The sequence below is a fragment of the Bos javanicus genome, chromosome 11 (assembly GCF_032452875.1).
Source record: "Bos javanicus breed banteng chromosome 11, ARS-OSU_banteng_1.0, whole genome shotgun sequence".
Lineage (NCBI taxonomy): Eukaryota > Metazoa > Chordata > Mammalia > Artiodactyla > Bovidae > Bos > Bos javanicus.
The window spans coordinates 63,475,196-63,494,117 of record NC_083878.1 but is presented as its reverse complement, the minus strand read 5'-3'; the positions used below and the strand labels follow the sequence as shown (position 1 = coordinate 63,494,117).

At 36.1% G+C, this 18,922-nt stretch overlaps 1 protein-coding gene across 1 annotated transcript in view; it reads right to left on the bottom strand.

Annotated features, from left to right (window-relative positions):
• ACTR2 (actin related protein 2) overlaps positions 1 to 18,674 on the bottom strand; it is a 37,951-nt gene extending 19,277 nt beyond the window's left edge. The window contains exons 1-4 of the mRNA XM_061432816.1: positions 18,324 to 18,674; positions 11,259 to 11,369; positions 5,578 to 5,793; positions 2,132 to 2,204 (exon numbers count right to left, since the gene is read on the bottom strand). Of these exons, the coding sequence (XP_061288800.1) occupies positions 2,132 to 2,204; positions 5,578 to 5,793; positions 11,259 to 11,369; positions 18,324 to 18,371 (448 nt within the window). The 5' untranslated portion in view covers positions 18,372 to 18,674. The remainder of the gene's footprint in view (positions 1 to 2,131; positions 2,205 to 5,577; positions 5,794 to 11,258; positions 11,370 to 18,323) is intronic.
• Between the last annotated feature and the right edge of the window lie 248 nt (positions 18,675 to 18,922).

Genomic DNA, 18,922 nt, shown 5'->3' with positions numbered 1-18,922 from the left:
AAAATCATATGCTGCCTCTTAAGGTTGCTTTCTTTTAAACAAGAGACTTTCTATTGCAAGAAAGAAGAATCCACAGTATCATTAATTCAAAAATGCTCCCAGTAATACCAACTAACACTAGATTACTCACTCTTTCTCCTTCAATTCTGAAGGATTCTTTAAAGCTCAATCTAGTTCTTAACTTTTCATTCATACCCTCCCTGACCATTTTAACCTCTAACTCACACTCCATAATTCCAGTTATTCCCCTCAATCCTGTACACAAAATGCAGTCAGATACACTTTCTTGAATCACCATGTCACCTCTCTTATTCAAAAGCCTTTCCTGGTTCCAAATGTAGCTTCTTACTCTTTTGACTTAACTGGTAGCTTTTAGCCACCTTGTTTTTATGCAAGGTGAAGAGTTCTCTTCGGCTGAAGAGTTCTTTTGATTAGAATTACTGGATTATCACTTCTCAAAACTAAGAATTAAATATTTAAACAAAAGCAGCTAAATATCAGGAGTTAAGAGAGGATATCTTCTCCTTGGACAGAAATAAATTTATGAATATTGCTAGAAATATCTGTGAAGGTCAATTTTATTTAATTAAAGCAAAAATTCATTTCAGCAGAAGTGTCCCATCTCCACCCCCTAACTGGAATCACCAGTTTCAAAGCTTAGATTCAAAAATTTTAATATCTATTTTTCCAAAGTATTTTCTAAAATAAATTCTGAAATGTACTTAAAAAATGAAACACAATTTCCTAGATGCAGACAAACACGAGCTCCTCAGACCCTGGCTATAATGGACGAAAGGGCAAGGAGACCACATGTAGCTTATCGAGGAGCTGACTCACCGCCGTATCCTCTGTCCTAAACAGAACGCCAAGCTCATGACACACTTGGTGAATGAATAAAGCCTCTTTAAAAGTTTAATTCTCCCCAGGTATTTTCTTAGTATCTACATGAAGTAGTAAAGACAGCTTTAAAACCTAGTATGTATTTTGACAAAGTGATTTTTACTCATCTATGTGTAGAATCAGATGGATCACCATAATATTAAAATTTGTTTCTTAACACAACTGACCCTTGAACAATGTGGGGGTTAACCTGCATATAACTTACAGCTGGCCCTTTGCATCCCGATTCAACCAACTATGGACCTTGCAGTACTGTAGTATTTACTACTGAAAAATATCCATGTATAAGCAGAGTCATACAGTTCAAATCAGCACTGTTCAAGGGTTGACTGTACTGTCACAGACCACGTAAGTACTAAGGCTTGACATTTAGTTGTCACCTCCTTCAGAAACCTTCTCTGACATGCTAAATCAATTTCTGAATCTTTCCCCCATTAAGAGTGTAAGTTCTTGAGGGATCTTTACATTTTAAGTGCCCAACAGGCTCTGAGCACATATCTGATGGCCTCATAAGTTCTCCACAAGATCATCAGGATACAGAGCTCTCCCTACATGGCTACTATTTTATTCCCAGCAGATACAGAGGCAGTTACTAATGGCAGTACCAAGAAAACAAAGGAAAAGTAGGTCCCCTCCATTCAACCCACTTCAAAGTTGGGAAGGTACTCTCAAACGTCTGTCTTTTCTTTTATATTTAATCTATTATGTATTTGACAAAGATAATTTTATATGAACCTTTCTGGCTTTTTTAAACTCTTGACAATTCTGAGAACAGAGTCCACGTTCATTCCTTCCTTCAAAAATTTTCTTAAATAGTCTAAAAGAAGAAACTTCCTACTTATTAAAAAAAACTGAGAAGTTTCTTAAGTCCTTCATTGTTTAGTAAAGAAAATAAAAATGTGTATATTTTATTTGACAAACTGTGGAGTATTTGAATAAATATAAATACATGAAACTGAGCTTTCTGGGACTTAAAACTTTCTGAGAAATCAAATTCCTCTGACATAAAATACATGTAACAAATGTTTGCTGAATTAATTAATGTTTAGTAAAGAAAATAAAAATGTGTATATTTTATTTGACAAACTGTGGAGTATTTGAATAAATATAAATACATGAAACTGAGCTTTCTGGGACTTAAAACTTCCTGAGAAATCAAATTCCTCTGACATAAAATACATGTAACAAATGTTTGCTGAATTAATGATACTGAAAGTTAAGCTTCACCTACCTTGAGCATACAAAGTCAGGACTGCCTGGATAGCTACATACACACCAGAAAACTGGTAAGTTTCAAACATTACCTAAAAGTGCAAAAGGAAAGGGAGAACATTAGTATTTTAAAATTACATTATACATATAATGTAATATATATATATTAATATATGCTTTCTTGATGGCCAGAGTGGATTAGCTGATCAAAATAGAATCAAAGGACCCAAAAGAATCTTCCATTCTCTACAGCTGTTTCTTGCCTCTACTAAAGTCCTGCTGTCAGGCAGCCCCAATTTTGAGGACGGATTTTTTTTTTAAAATACACACTGAGTCCCCAAGCATTTCTTAAGTTCTACAAAGCAAAGATTTCTGAGAGTTTTTAACTAATGGCAGGTAAGAGTGAAACAAAGTGTTCTGTTTTTGAACAAGACCTTCTCAACTCATGTCCCTTAAGGGAAATGTCTTTTAATTCAAAGACAAACTATACAAACTACTTAACTGCCAACCTTCCCATCCCTTTCCCTCAACCTGGGCCAAGCAAGACTGTGGCTCTACCTCCACGTAATAAACGGTACAGCAGGGAAACAAAACTAAACAATTCTTGAATGCTGGCAGATTCAGAAGCTGCTTAGCTGCTGAGTCTGTGCTCCACCCTGTGCTGAGGTCCACTGCAGGGATGAGGAGCTCCTTCACGTCCTCTCTGCTCACAATGCTGCTCACTGTCCATATCGCAGGTTGGCCAGGAATATTCCGTAGGATTTTCTCTGTCATCCACAGTTAGCATTCACTGACTGGCAGTGCAGACTACCACTATGAACCATCTGATATTTAGAAATTTTACAACCGATCACAATGAGAATGATATTCAGTTTAAATTTTTTCAACTCTGGGGAATTCCATAGTGGTCCAGTGGTTAAAACTCTGTGTTTCCACTGCTGGGGGCACGATCCCTGGTCAGGGAACTAAGATCCCACATGCTATAGCCAAAACAAAACAAAAAAACCTCTAAATCACTATTCTGTATACCTGAAACTTAACACAGCATTGTAAATCAACCATACTTCAATAAAACTAAATTAAAAATTTTTTTTAAATCCTAATAAATAAATTTTACAACTCTGAAACACAAACTCATCAATTAAGCAACTAAATTTTCTGACTAGTATTCTATTCCATCATCCTTTATCCCCCTGCTACAGGGATGAAAATGGTATATAGCTGACCCTTGAACAACACAGGTTGTTCTGAATTGTGCAGGTTCATTTAATTGAAGATTTTTTTTAATAAATAAATACTACACCATCACATGATCCGAGATCAGCTGAATCCAGGGATACAGAACCTGGGATACAGAGGGCAAATTATAAAGTTTTACACAAATTTTGACTGAGGGGGATTGGCACCCTTAACCTTGTGTTGTTCAAAGGTCATTTGCATTTATCAACTGTATTTGCATTTATCAACTTGACAGTCTGTCAAATTTGTTTTTATTCATAAGATCATTAAGAAGTATTTGTAGTTCAGAAACAACTTTCTGAATGAGATTAAAATGGGGCATTATCAGTCATAGTCAAATTTGTATTTACAAGTAAAAAAGAGCATTGAACTAAGAAGAGTCCTTAGAGTGTGTAGTAAAACTAATTCTTGTCATTTCTGCAGTTTAAAAAAAATATCTGTCCTAGTCAAATAGTTAGTTAGTGGATGGCAGATATGGTGTTATGCACTACATAGCAAATGCCATCTCCCTGAATTTTCAGTTGAAAGAAAACTTGGTTTCCATTCTGCTACTGTATTATTTTTTTGAAAGAGGTTTCCTTGTCTCATAACCTCTTGATTCAATACAAAAATATCTCTACACTCTGTTTTTGCAATGCATTGCTAAAAATAAAGAGCAATTATAAATGACCACTTATCCATTACAAACTATTAGTAACTATAAATCATTTAGAAAGTATAAAGCACAATTAAAATATAAATACAATAAAGCCCATCTTTCATAGTTTCAGGGGTGGCTAGGAGGGGGGAAAAAAAATGAACCATAAAAAATGATATGGATTCTGTAGCTAAAACCACAATCTCAAAATTTGAAAAAACAAAAATTTTAAATCTCTTCTAAAATTTCCATCAACATCTCAACATAGTCAATGAGTAAAACAAAACATTTACTTACATTAAGCAGTATCTGGAAAGCTAATAAAATCCAAAGTAATTAAAATTTCCTATCTCATATATAACACAATGAAAGATAACTGTTGCAAAGTTACCCATCTAAAGTACTAAGAATGTAGACTTTTTGCTCTTTAACTGCCTACCTCGTTACTGTTTCCACCTCTCTTCCCGAGCCCTCCCATCTCCCTGGCCCCCAGCATTCCCCCACTGTCTGCTATCACTTCTTTGGTTAACTATATTATCTATATCCTCATGACTCCCAAGTTTATACCTCCAGTCTCAGACTTTTCTCCTGAACTTGACCTTATATATATAACCATTTTTGCTTGGATGTCTAACGAAAACCTAACATGTCCAAAACTGAACTCCTGATCAATTTCCCTCCCAAATCCTGTTCTACTCTGTCTTTGCTCAAGTGAAACTTTGAGAGTTACCTCTCTATCACATGTATTTAAGAAATCAGGATTTTTTTTTTTGGCCCTACCTTCGAAACAGAGCCACAATCTGGCCACTTATCATTACCTTCTCTGCTATTACCCCTAATCCTAACCATCATTATCTGGGTGTCTAGATAACTGAAAAAGTCTCCAAACTTGTCTTTCTTCTACCCTTGCCTCCTTATGTTCTACATTCAACACAGCAGCCACAGAAACCTCCATCTGTAATAGCTCTTCCTTGTAACAGCCCTACATTTCACTCAGAGTTTAAATCGAATTTCCTATAAGAACCTACAAGGCCCTAGATGATTTGGCCCCATTATTTCTCCCACCTCATCTCCTGTTGCTCTCCCACACTGGCTTCCTTGTTGACTAATATGCCACACTTGCTCCCATTTCAAGACCTTTACACTGGTTACTCCTTTGCCTGGAATGCTTTTCCCCCAGTTAGTTACTGGCTAACTCCTTCCGTTTAAATATCACCTTACAGATACGTACTACCACAACCTATGAAAAACGCAGCCTTCCTTCATGCCCCATCTCCCTTACTCTTTCCCACCCCTCTTTCAGCATCTAGTATCTTCTACTAAACCATTCAATTAATTCATTTTTTTTGGTCTGTTTTCCCCTGCTAGATGGTAAATTCCATAGCAGCAGGATTTTGGCTTCGTTTACTGGTATATTCTACTTATAATGACTAACATATACTTAGGTGCTCAATAAACAGGATCTGGGAGAAAGTAACAATTATTCTTATTTCCTTTATTCTCAACAACAAGGGAAGATAAAACAAAAAAATTTGCTTTAATATCACATCACAGAAACATATATATGCACAACCCATCTAAAAACTTACCTCTACAATCTTCTCTCTGTTTTTGGTTGGGTTCATAGGAGGTTCTGTGAGTAGAATTTTACAATTCCTGGTATCTATGTTAAGTTTTTCTGGTCCAAATGTGTAGTCCCATAGGTGTTTCATGTCATCCCAATTTCGTACTATGCCATTTTCCATAGGGTAATTAACTTCTAACATCGAGCGTAATTCACTTGCCTCATCACCAACCATAAGATCCTAGAAAATTATAATATCAAAGCTTTAGACCAAATTTTTGCATAAAATACCATCAGAAAATTATCCTTATATTTTGGAAAACTGGGGAATAATTAATTTTAATATTTCTGGCACTTTCAGATAAATTTCTTCATTCCACAAGTTAAAAAGTCGATCTCTCCTTTAATGAACAATGTCTTGCAAATCTTAATCATAAATAATACGTTTTTATGTACAATGTGGTTTAAATCAATAAATTGACCTTACCTTTAATAAATATGTTTCCAAAAGAAGAGTATTAGCACAAATAAACCCCACATTTTCATATTTTGGAGGGGTTTGTATGAGGTTTCATCTCTTTCTTTTGCTCAAATGTTCAAAAAATAAGGCCTGTGATATGTGAGATAGCACATCAGGGGGAAAAAAAACTTGTAGAAAAATGCTCAATGCATGCAGCACATTTCTTTGTACTAAATATCAAAATGATAAGTGTAGTACCATACAGCATAATGAGAAGCAAAAAATAAAATGATTTTTATTATACTGTAATAATGGATATATGCACCACAAACTTGTAAATTTCACAAACGTCTACCTAGATATGCCTCAATTAAAACTGAAATTAAGCTTCAATATATGCCTCACCAAGATGAAAGATAATTTGTAGAGATACAAAAAATTATGATACAGAGAAGAAATTCTTCTTTAAAATTATCTCATAAGCAACATTTCCAATCTTAAAGTATACTATGCTATCACCCAGGAAGCAGAATACTCACAAGTCTTGTCTCCAACGAGCACATACTTAAGATGACCCACATTTCAAAAGTCAAATTTTATGTGTATAAGGCTAATGATGTCTCAGAATTAAAACTTACTTTAAAAATTGGCTAGTCAAAATACTAAATGATCCTGACTTAAACATATATTGATGAATTTAAAAAAATGCTAGTATCAAAAATAGCTACTATTTGCTGTAAGATCTTAAGATGTTTTAAAACAGAAGTTTAAATAAATATATGACTTTAAAATTTTTTTAAATAATGATTTTAAAAAAGAGATAAGAAAGAAACCAGGGTGAGAACTCTATTTAAAGACAACAACAACCAAAAAACAAAAACCACTGGAAAATCCACTGAAAGCGACAAAAAGGAAAAACAAAGTTAAAGCAGATGCTAGAAATATTCACTAAAATGTTTCTATTGCAACTAAATTTCATGTAAAATTAATATACCATGCCTTAATACTCAAACTTCTTAAATACTAACTATTTAGAATTATCTGATACAAAAATGAAAAACTAAAAATCTTATATTAGAGAACTCTAGTAAATGACATGCATTTGTTGAATTACTTAGGGAAAAGAATACTGTTAATTTCAAATACATTGAAAGACAAGCTACACTGATGGACAGATGGATAAATCGATAAATATGTGATATATCAGTATAGTAAACATTAATGTCAGAATCGAGGTGATGGATCTATGGGTTTCATGGTAAAATTCCTTTAACTTTGCTGTGTATTCCAAATACTTCATAATAAAATGTCAGGGGGAGGAATCTGTATCTCCAAATACCTATATGACTTCCAGCCATCAATATAATTTAATATATAATGTTAGTTACTTTTTTCTGGAATGTATCTTTCTGTGTGTTATACAAGATAGTAATAGATTAGATAATTAAGATGGTTTATATCACTGATACATATTCACAACTATATTTCAACAAATTTAGTATAAATCTGGTCTAATCACATCTGACTATTTAGTTCTTATTCCATGCAAGAATAGGGGCCTACATATGTCTGATCTAATACCAACTCAAAAGTGTCATGTGTCTACTTCTAGGGCACACATACTATGAAGAATTAACTGAAACATCTGGCATCAAGTATCTTACCATCCCTCTAAACAAAGAGGACATTTAAAAGGAAAGAAAACAAGTGTTAACTTGTCAAATTAGTGCAAACATTCTTGAGTAACTCAAGCTACCTAATTCAAAAATTTATTTAAAATTTTATTCCAAAAAATCCTAAAACATAGTTTTCCCTAGAACATTTCAACTTCCCAAACTCCAAAATGCTAAGAGTTTTATGGAACTTGCCTTCATCTTTAAGATCAAAATTACAAGCGGTCAGATCAGGCCTTGTTTTTTTGTTTTTTTTTTTACCACCCACCTCATCACTGGACCTCAAGCCTAAACCATCACCTATTATCTGAAAAAATGAAAAATTACAGTAACTGTCTGAAATGCCATTTTAAAGGCATTTATATTTTATGAAAAGCAAGCAGTGTAGATGAGATACGCCAAGAATCATTCTGAACAATATCACCACAACTTGGAAATCAGATCAAATATACTCTAAAACCACAATTAAATTCCTAAGAAAGAAATTTCATAAAAAGCATTAAAGAGTTCTCTGCAAGTACCCTCTTTTCTTACTCTCCTTAGGATTTTAAGACAAATGTATGATCTTTTATTTAGAGATATAGTAATTTCCAGTTTTCCATGTTTTTCTTTATTCAAAAGAAGACTTGCCACTAGTTTAACTAGTTACTGTCACTAGCTAAAATACTTATCACTAGAAAGGCCTGATATTTATCTCTGTCAAAGTTACTTACAAATAATATTAAAAACAAATGAGAATATCTACTATAGAAAAACATAAGACTATCACAGAAAAATATAATAAAAGACTCAACTGCCGGGATGTGTCTAGTTCTAGTTCAAATGAAAAAGGCACAATGGTTTTTATTTAGAGGTAAAATCCACTGTCAATGGAAAAGTCTTACAAGACTTTGACCTTTTTCTTATTTATAATCAGGTAATGTAAAATCTGCTCATAAATAAGGATAATACAGGAAACCAATCAATCTCTTTTTCTCTCCTTTACTATTTATAGTTCATTGGCACATTACAATCTTACCTAGTTTATTAAATACACATATGATACTGTACCAGATGCAAATATATACATATATAGGCTATGACAAGCAATGTTCAATTTAACAGTGGTCAGTAAAGTGAATTGATCCAAGTGCAACAACTTCACCCCACTTTTCTGGATCACACATATCCTAAAGAAAGCCACTTGGTTTCTAACATAATGCACACTACATTCCATTTTAATTGTAACATTCATCTACAAAAAACACAAGGAAAACAATTCAAAACTATGTTAGTAATTAGTTCTGGTTTGGTCCATTGTATGCAATGAGGAGAGTATAGGACTTAATTAGTTGCTACCAAATTGAAGCAATGAAAAAGGTTAAAAATCAAAGTACTTAGAAATTAAAATATGGAATCACCCCCCTCCCCAATACTAAAGGGACACAAAACAACAACTACTGTCCCACCAAGCAAAAGTGGAAAACAAACAGAGAGCATGTGTGTAACCTCACTTACCATCTTTTTGTTATTCTACTTCAACAGGTCAAGAAAGGTGAAGAGAGAGAAGGTAGAAGTGAGAGTCAGAAAAGGCCTAAATAAAATCCTCACTGAAATTTTTAAACATACAAGCAATAGAGACAAATTAGGTCGAGGCAGATGCAGTACTACTACAGTTTACGGAGTTAATAATTAGGGCCAAATTAACACGGACAGTTATTACCTCCTGAATGAAAGTTAACTCGTTAAACAATTTAAATTTCCAGTTTTCAGTCTACCACATTTTAGGTAACAAGACACAAAAAGTATAAATCAATCCACTAGGCATAGGTATTCCAAAAAAGTCAAATTTCTTTCATTTGTTACTGAATTTAAGTACCTTAATTAAGGAAAATAAACAGCAGAAAAGGTCTAGCTGAATAGGTAAAGGGTGTGTAGAGTGATTTTCCAAGCTCTAGTAGTCAAGTTAAATTTGACACAGTTCTCTTTTCTTTCACTGTTTTCTACTGGAAGAACAAATTAACTTGAAAGACTTAAAAAGATTAAGCAGATTGAACAGAAATAAACCAACTTAACAGACTGACAAACCATACAAGCAAATGCTACTGGGGAATTCCTTAGCAAAAATGTCTCATTTGAGTATCACTTAGACTCATTTCTATCACTTCCCCTTAAAAAGCAAGAAAAGTGGGAGTGAAAAATACAGGTAATTATTTGTGACTATGCTGGACAATAAAAATAGCTATATGTGATGTAGCTTAATACCTCAAAAATGTTATTATCCATAAAGTATATTCAAAAACCATTCTTCTTTAAAAGGCTGATACTGAATAAACGTGACTTTCAACATTATTAAAAAACTTTATCCTTATCACTATTACTAGCTAAATTTTTAGCTGAGTTCATTTAAGATGGAATTCAATCAGAACAAAAGGAGTTAACAAAAAGAGAATATGGGATTCTATAAAATTCCCAAAAGACCCTAAAAAAAAAACCCCAAACCAAAAAACTCTCATATTGAGTATCCCTTCTGATTGTAATAAAACAGAGGCCAGAATCATTCACTTTTTTAAGTCTTTAAAAACATTATCACAGAACCCAAGTTTCAGTTTGTATTTTTATTCATCGTGTAACTCAATCCTCTAGTCCCAACAGCAGAGAGCTCTTAAGCAGCAAATGTCTACTATCTATTACCAGCTTTCTAGACACCTCAAACAAACATCCCACGGGTACCTTAACTTAGAACCTAACACACTCTCTGAAGTCTTGTCAAGGACTGTCCAGATATGACCAACGATGCTAGTCTGTTCACAAATGATTCATAAAACGGCTTCTAAATTCTACTACATTTCGTATAACCTAACCTGATCCCTAGGCTATCTGAAGATTTTAAGTCAAGTGGTAACCACTGATTTTGATTGTTCTTTTTTTTCCCCCCTTCTAAAATATTGTTAACTCCCTTTTGATTTCCACCTCCTTTAATAGAAGATAAAAATCTATTAAGGTCCAATCTCATGTTAAGAACAGTACGTAGGCGATGACAACATTCCCGCCCTTCTCCTTGTCCTAAGATAAAAGATGCAAGGTCAAATAAAGACTTGCACAGCTTCCTCCTGCACACTATGGAAATCAGTTATTATACTGGGGAAAAAAGGAACCAATAAGATGCACACTCTGTTTTTCCTGACTAGCTATATAAAAATGTAGGGGCATCAGGCCATGAGAACATGGAAGAAGTTTCAGCTCCCAAAGAGACACTAACCCTGAATGACAAATATATGAAATTGAAAGACATAAAAATACCAGGCTGATTTCTTTTAAAATTATACTATAGGGCTTTAAGTCCCTAATACAGCATTCACATCAACATAAAAATCTTATTTTTATTGTATTCAGAGAGTAATGGCTACACTTAAAGTCAGACAAAATTACTTTCAGTTTCTGTACCTTTCTTCACGTGTTGATAAAAATTTTAAATATAAGCAATTCGGCCCTCCTCCTTTGCTTTTCAAGGCATCAACATCTTAAAACTACTTAATTCAAAGAACACTTCAGTAGGTTTTGCTCCTCATTTATCAATAAATAAAATATTACCTTGATTTCAATGTTTCCCACTTTGGTGGTCGATCTGATAATAGGTCTTCCAACCAAAGCTGGGAAGATATGTTCTGGAAAGTTAGAGCCTGCATATCCACACTTCACAAACTGGAAAAGAACAGTAAAAAGTGGGTTAGTGTCAAAGTATTTACACTATTATCCATTTAACAACTGCATCTGAAAAGTACTGCTTTGCATTTATATAATATTCTAAACTTTTGGTGCTTTCAAATTACCCAAAGTAATCACCAGGTCTATCATATCCTCCATTTGTTTCCTTCATGGACCGACTACTGGAGTTCCCATTTCTTGACTGGTTAACTCTTAGGGAAAGCCTCAAGGGACCTAAGCTGAGCAGTGCATGCTGGAACCTGCTGCCTTGATGCACAGCAAGGAAGGGACAAATTCATTCAAAGAATGCTAAGGAGTTTTAAAAGAAATGTCAGAAAATGGACAGAACCAAAGCAGGCTTTCATTCATGTCTGGCAATTCACTTAAGTAACATCATTTCCCAAAATGGGAAAATCAAATGGCATCTGGACCAGCATCAAGTTAAAATAAACATTTATTAGGCATTTTTGGCTATTTACATTTTTATATTTAGAGAAACATTTAGTAATACCAGGTGACATAAATTCATATTTAGATAGTGTACTTCTCCAATGAGGATGTAGCATTGATTCTAATAATACTTCCACTTTATGAATAAGAAACGGATGCACTAGGAGATTTAATGACTCCTAGGGTTTTTAATGCTTGTATCAGTAATACAATCTGCTTAGCCTTATTTTTAAGAGCAGCCATTACAAGGAAGGCAGTTAAAAACTTCAGGGTGGGAGGAAGAAGCTATATGAGAGAGGAGCTGTCATCAACCTCTACCATTCCCTTAACAAGATTTTGTGCAATGTACAGAAGACTGTGCAAACACTTTTGTGTCTACTGATGAATCCCAAGCACCTAGAACAGAGTCTGACACAAACTAGGTGCGTATTATTTAACTGATCAATAAAAATGAAGTTTTGCTGCTGACTCAAGAGTACAATATTATGACTATTTTAATATAGAGAATATGTTCAAAATTGAGACAATCTATTGTTCCATGGATTTGGCACCACATTCTCTTAGAAGAATTTAGGAGAAAAACAATATCTGAATGTGACATATGACAGAAATAACACGAAAGTGGATAGAAAGCTGTTACATACAAGGAACTGTTTTGTTTGATGGTGGTAAAAGTTAGCAACAACCTGAAACTCACTGACTTCTGACTAACCCTCTAAAATACAAATTTTTTCTATTTCAAAGATAACCTTGTTGGAAATGATGTTGATGAACCACATTCAATTATAAATAGCCTAGTACATTCTGCCATTCATAACTGCAAGTTTTTTAAAAATAGTACTTTAAAAAAATATGTTAAAATCATGTCTTCAGCAGACTGAAGCTCTAGTCTGAAAAAAATCTGTCTAAAATTTAAAAAATTGCACATTTCCAATACCACCTGAGTTCATATCCCCTCATTCATGTTCACATTTTAGAATTCACATAAAATATACCATTCAAATAGGTTTTCTTCCAAACCCACAAAACCTAGTCCTGCTCAGTTTGCCACTGAACCTAGGTTTTCTAAAACCTAAAACTATGATACGATTCTTTCTGGATTACCTTCCAAGGCTGAAGTTAGTGTGATATGATGGCATATGCAATAGATATCCTGCTTGCTCATACCTACTTCTACTTGAATAGTGGTTGATAGTAAAGAACAATATACTTCCCACCCTAAAAAAAAGTGTTTAACATAATTCAGAAGTGTTAGTTCATTTTTCCACAATATCTTCCCAAATAATTTATCAATCTGACCCAGAAAGAGCTGGAGCGACAACTGCCGCAGACAAAGAATAATACTTAGTATTTTCTAGTCTATTCAAGTTAAAAGGAAAAAACCTCTTACACTCATCTCTTCTAAATCAAACTCTCTAGTCCTTAAGCCAAAAGCCAGCTCACTTGATGTGAACTGAAATCAGATGTAAGACCAGAGAATCTCTTCTCATTATGCCACTATATTCATATTTCTACATAAATAAAATCTGTCATGACCACCAGACAAGTATCAGCTTTAGTCATAATTTATACATATATTCCAAATATAAACAGCAAATACAATGTACACATTAAATTTTTATGTAGTGACATAATGAGCAGATAAACACACTAGGTGAGACAAAAGTGTCCATGAGTATAAACATTCTTAAGAAAATTGTAAAATGAATGAAAAAAAAGAATCTACACATTTGTAAAGGCAATTTCAGCATATTAAATGCAAACCAATGATTTACCTGAGAAATCTTAACACTAGGTGAAGGTGGGAGGAGAAGCCTGGGATGGAGCCCAAGTCAAGTGTCTGTCCCATCCCCCCACCCCCCCACGCCCCCAGGCAGTCAGGAGGCTGGGGAGGTAAAATTCTTGTTCGAGCATATTTCACAGGACAACATATTTGCCAAGTGCCTAAGGTAAGAAGACAAAAATTAAGAATTCCTAAAACTATAAAAGTAACTCCAAACTACTATCCTGTGCTTCATTAAAAGATGAAGGAACTTCTCTGGAGGTCCAGTGGCTAAGACTCCGCATTCCCAATGCAGGGAGACCAGGGGTCAGGAAACTAGATTCCACATGCCACAACTAAAGCTCCCATGTGCCATAGCTAACCTGGTGCCACCGAATAAATGCATTAATTAAAATAAATATTTTTAAAAATAAATATTTTTAAAAATTATTTAAAAAATGGAAAGTTGGCTTTTAGTTCAAATTAAAGACAGCAATCACTAATTAATGAGATTATTTACTCTGATTAAGCAGTAGCTTATTGGAAGTAGATGCTGCCACAGTAATCCAGTGCTAGAATTCCTACAGGGAACTAGTGTTTGGTCAAAATGGCAATAGCTGCACTATATCACATTATTTCAGATGTCAAGGCATTAGCAGTTAAAATAACAAGAACATAATTACAATGATCTATTTCTCAGTCATATATAACCAACAGACAACCTGGCATTTCCTTTCTTGCAAAAAAGCCAGTATTTTTTTTTTAAGATCTAAACCATAAGGTAATAATATACAAAGAAAATATTCTTTTCTAAACTACTTGTTTGGCATAACTTTAATTCTTGAAATACCTCCCCTCACTTCAATCATTTTAAGACCTCGTGACTTAGTTCTCTCACTGTGTGCAATAAGGCTGTGTTTAAGAAACAGACTTTACCATATATAGTTTCCTCTTCATAGCACTGTGGTTTAAACAGGCTCCCTTACTTCCCACTGAGTCATCAAATGGTAAGAACATGAACAATATAATTTTCTTTTAAGAAAAAAAAAAAAGCCCTTGTACATTTGCTCTAAAGGTATCTTTCTCCCCTTAAAAAACAAACTGGGATTTATAAAGCTTCATTTGGGCTTATTTAATTTGTATTTTTCCTTTATTATTTTAAACAAATGGCACTGATATAATAATTTAATTGCATAGTGATTACTCTGATCTTAGATCACCAAAATATTTATTGTTTATTCCAAAGCATCTACTTTTGATTTGGTTCTACTTCAAACACTCCTAAATCCAACATATAAATTTGTTTAAGCCTGATAAAACAAGCTGTAATCAACTACAAATGTGAACTGTGTAAGTACAATTTAAAAAAAAAAAGTGTAACTATCTTAACACTACCAGCTACTCTGTATCACTGGACCCTAAAAATTATAACAGTCACACAGCAGGCGCTCCAGAAGTCTTCACTGTAGGTAAACCAACTCAATGTTGATGAAATCACCCAAGTTTGGCCAAAAAATACACAATATCAGGGGCCTGGGCCCAACCCCTGAAAGGCACCTAAGCCGAAGCAGATCTCCACATCTTCACCTTTCTGGCCACTTTCCCCAGCTTTATTTTAGGTGGCGGTTTACACAGGCTCCATTTTAGGTTTGGATGGTTATGAGGATGAAGTGCATAAGGTATTGGAATCCGATGAGCTTTCCTCCTCTAGGAGGCCCTACAGAGGCACTGGTCAGCTTGGGAGCCGGAGAGGTCGAAGAGCAGGACCACCACCTGGCATGTGATCGTAAGAACTCATCTACCCTTAGGGCTTTCCATTTAGGGCCTGCCAGAGAAGGCAATGGCACCCCACTCCAGTACTCTTGCCTGGAAAATCCCATGGACGGAGGAGCCTGGTAGGCTGCAGTCCATGGGGTCGCTAGGAGTCGGACGTGACTGAGCGAATTCCCTTTCACTTTTCACTTTCATGCACTGGAGAAGGAAATGGCAACCCACTCCAGTGTTCTTGCCTGGAGAATCCCAGGGATGGGGGAGCCTGGTGGGCTGCCATCTATGGGGTCGCACAGAGTCGGACACGACTGACGTGACTTAGCAGCAGCAGCAGCAGAGAGGCTTAAAAAAAAAAAAAAAATCAACTTCTCAAATGGCCTATAATTTTAAAACCAAAAATGTGTTAAGAGGCAAGTTGCTTTAGAGTAACAACTATTCTCATAAATTTTTAGAAACTAAATTTTAGTATCTTCTTAATCACAGAAGAATCATTAGACCTTCAAGTACCTAAATAAAATCAAGAGGACTATGAAGTATAAGAAATACAGACTCTAAGTGGCTCCTAATTCTCTAAATTTTCAGAAATATCAAAGCATTCTTGACTACGTACTACATCAGAGCTTTCTTCATGAAGCTTCTTCATGAAGTCAATCATGTCCTATAGAAAATTTGGATATTTAAAGTAACTAGAAATACAATGCCAAATATTACACAAGGTTTTGTTTGAATTAACTACACTTTTCTACTTATGTCACAATAACTTATCTTTTGTCTTAAGGAACAAGATTCTTAAATTATAGATTAGACATAAGGCTAATCAGATATACAATGAGTTTTCTAACAAGCTAATGAAACAGTAACATAAAACTAATTACGGGACTTGCTTCCACTATAGGGGGCGTGGGTTCCGTCCCTGGCCAGGGAACTAAGATCCCCACATGCCACAAAGCCAAAAAAAAAAAGTTTAAGAACAAGAAAAAAAAAATTTTTTTAATTAAATATTATGAAAAAACATATACTACAAAAACTGGTTTCACTGTCCTTCAAAGAGGAGGAATCCATTAAAATATAACAGACTTCAATTTCTAAAAAAAAAAACTGGCATAGTCACAAAAAAATACATTAGTATCAATTTTTTAAAGATTTACATTTATTTAGATGTCAATTTGAGACTACAGGGGGGAATTAGGCCAATTTTTTTTTAAAAAGCACCTTTAAAGTGAGTTTTAACTGTAAAAGGAACACATTTATAATTTCATTTAAAGACAGTTTAACATTAAATGGTTTGTTAAAAAATAAAGAACATTTTCCCAATTACTGAGTCATGAAGTCCTTCCCACCTGACCTTACTCTTATCCCTCCTCTCACAGATAACCACGATGAACATAAATTTCTCACAAATCCCTTCAAAACTTTCACATACACATACACATTTGTGGACACATAAATAACTTTAATAAAGAACACACACATAAATGAAAATAAAATTTTTAAATGTTTTTGTGGTGATGAAGCTGCCTCTTTTTAAGTACTATGCTGTTTTGTATCAAAGTGAAAGTGAAGTCGCTCAGTTGTGTCCAATTCTTTGGGACCCCATGGACTGTAGCCTACCAGGCTCCTCTGTCCATGGGATTTTCCAGGCAATAGTACTGGAGTGGATTGGCATTTCCTTCTCCAGGGGATCTTCCCAACCCAGGGATTGAACCCGGGTCTCCCGCATTGTAGACAGACACTTTAACATCTGAGCCACCAAAAAAAATGATAACACTCTTCTTACTCTCATCCATTTTCAACTTAGTTCAGATAAAGCTAGTATAATCATTGCTTGTAAAAATTCAATCAAAGGCAGTATTATGGCGGTGAATATCAACTCTTTTCTCCCCTCAACGATCCAGTTTCCAAAGTGACTTGAAGTTCATGCAAAATCTATTTTAATTCATATATTACATTTATGGAAGGAAGGGGATAAAGTGACAAAATATTGCAGCTTCAAAATGGTTAGAAATTGCTGTAATGCAGGGGGAAGTGATCACCACACAACTCACCCAAAATAACTAAGAGTTCTGTATTCTAATTTGATGACTTCGCTGCCTAAAATACATTTTTTAATTGGGGGGAGGGGTGACTGAAAGAAACAACTTTCAAATAATGTCTAAATCAGTGTTTTACTCTGATTTTTACAATTATTTGCATTTTAGGATCTTAAATACTAACATTAACCAATAAGCCTGCCAATAAGGGAAAAAAAGAGGAGGGGTAACCCAAACTGATTAACTCCCCTAAGGTTAGTAGAATTAATACTTGGGCCTTAAAGGATCAACATCAACCACGGAAACATACTGGTCTCTGGGGGGCTGCACCTGGGCCAAATATCCAGCATGGAGAACAAAAAGTAAATGATGCACAACCGATCTGGCCTTCCATCCTCTCAGAAAACAAGAAAACAAAACAACAAAAGCCTCAAACACTGCGAAAGGACTGAGGTTCATTGCCTGACAGCACTTCCCTTTTTTCTTTAAACCCGTTTCCTGCCTCCTGTTCCGTATCTTCAACTCTACAGGAAGAGCAAGGCCTCTTGGTCTTTTTCCTTTTTACACACCGGCGACCCTGGAGAATGAAGCCCTTTCGCAACGCACAAGCCCAGCCTTTTACCCCTCCAGCCCTCGAGCCAAATTCCTGCGGCTAGAGCGCTGGGCCGGCCCCGGCCCGGTAGCAGGTGGGAACCCCATCCATCGCCGGCCTCGCCCGCCGTCCTGACCCCGAGCTGCGGGACTGCCCAGCTCGGGGCTACTAAGGAGTCCAGCCCGCTCGAGCCCCACACCCACGCGGGTGGAAAGCGCTGGCCAGCGCCCCTCGGCTCGGGCGGCAGAGGGCCCAGGGGTGCAGCTCCGGGCGCTTTAGGCCCGCGCGCTCCCCGCACATCCGCGCCGCGGCCTACGGCCGCTGCAGCCTCCCCGCCGAGCGCTTACCCCGGTGCCGTTGTCGCACACCACCACCTTCCTGCCCTGGCTGTCCATCGTCCTCCCGGAAGAGAGCCGGAGCCGCAGCCGCTGCCGAACAACCTAGAGGACCCACCGTCCGTCTCGTTCCTCTTCCTCCTCCTCCCTCTTCCTGGCCCCGCCTTCGGCCTAACTTTTCTCCCCCAACCGGAAGTAACCGCCGGGTTTCACCCGCCACCTAACAAACTGCCTGAGCGGAAGAGGCGGGGACGGGAGGAAGGAGGCCGAGACTGGCAGTGGTGCACTCCAATAATGAAAAAAGGAGCCCGAGGCCCCACCTACGGCGCCAGCCCGGCTCCCGCGCCTGCTCCGCCTTTAGGGTCGCCGCCCTTCCGGGTTCTGCCTGTGGGCGTCTTGTTCCCGACACTTCGGTGGGCAATAACGGTAGCCGAGCTGCCAGGCGGTTTGCCCTGCTTTCTAAGACTTCGCAGGAGTTCGGGGTTTCCGAAGGAGTTCGGGGTTTCCGAACTTCTCTCAAATATGATGGCATTTTTAAATACATTAATGTCATTCATACAATAAATGATTGTTGAGTGTAACAAGTATTTATTGTTACTTGTTTCATGTGT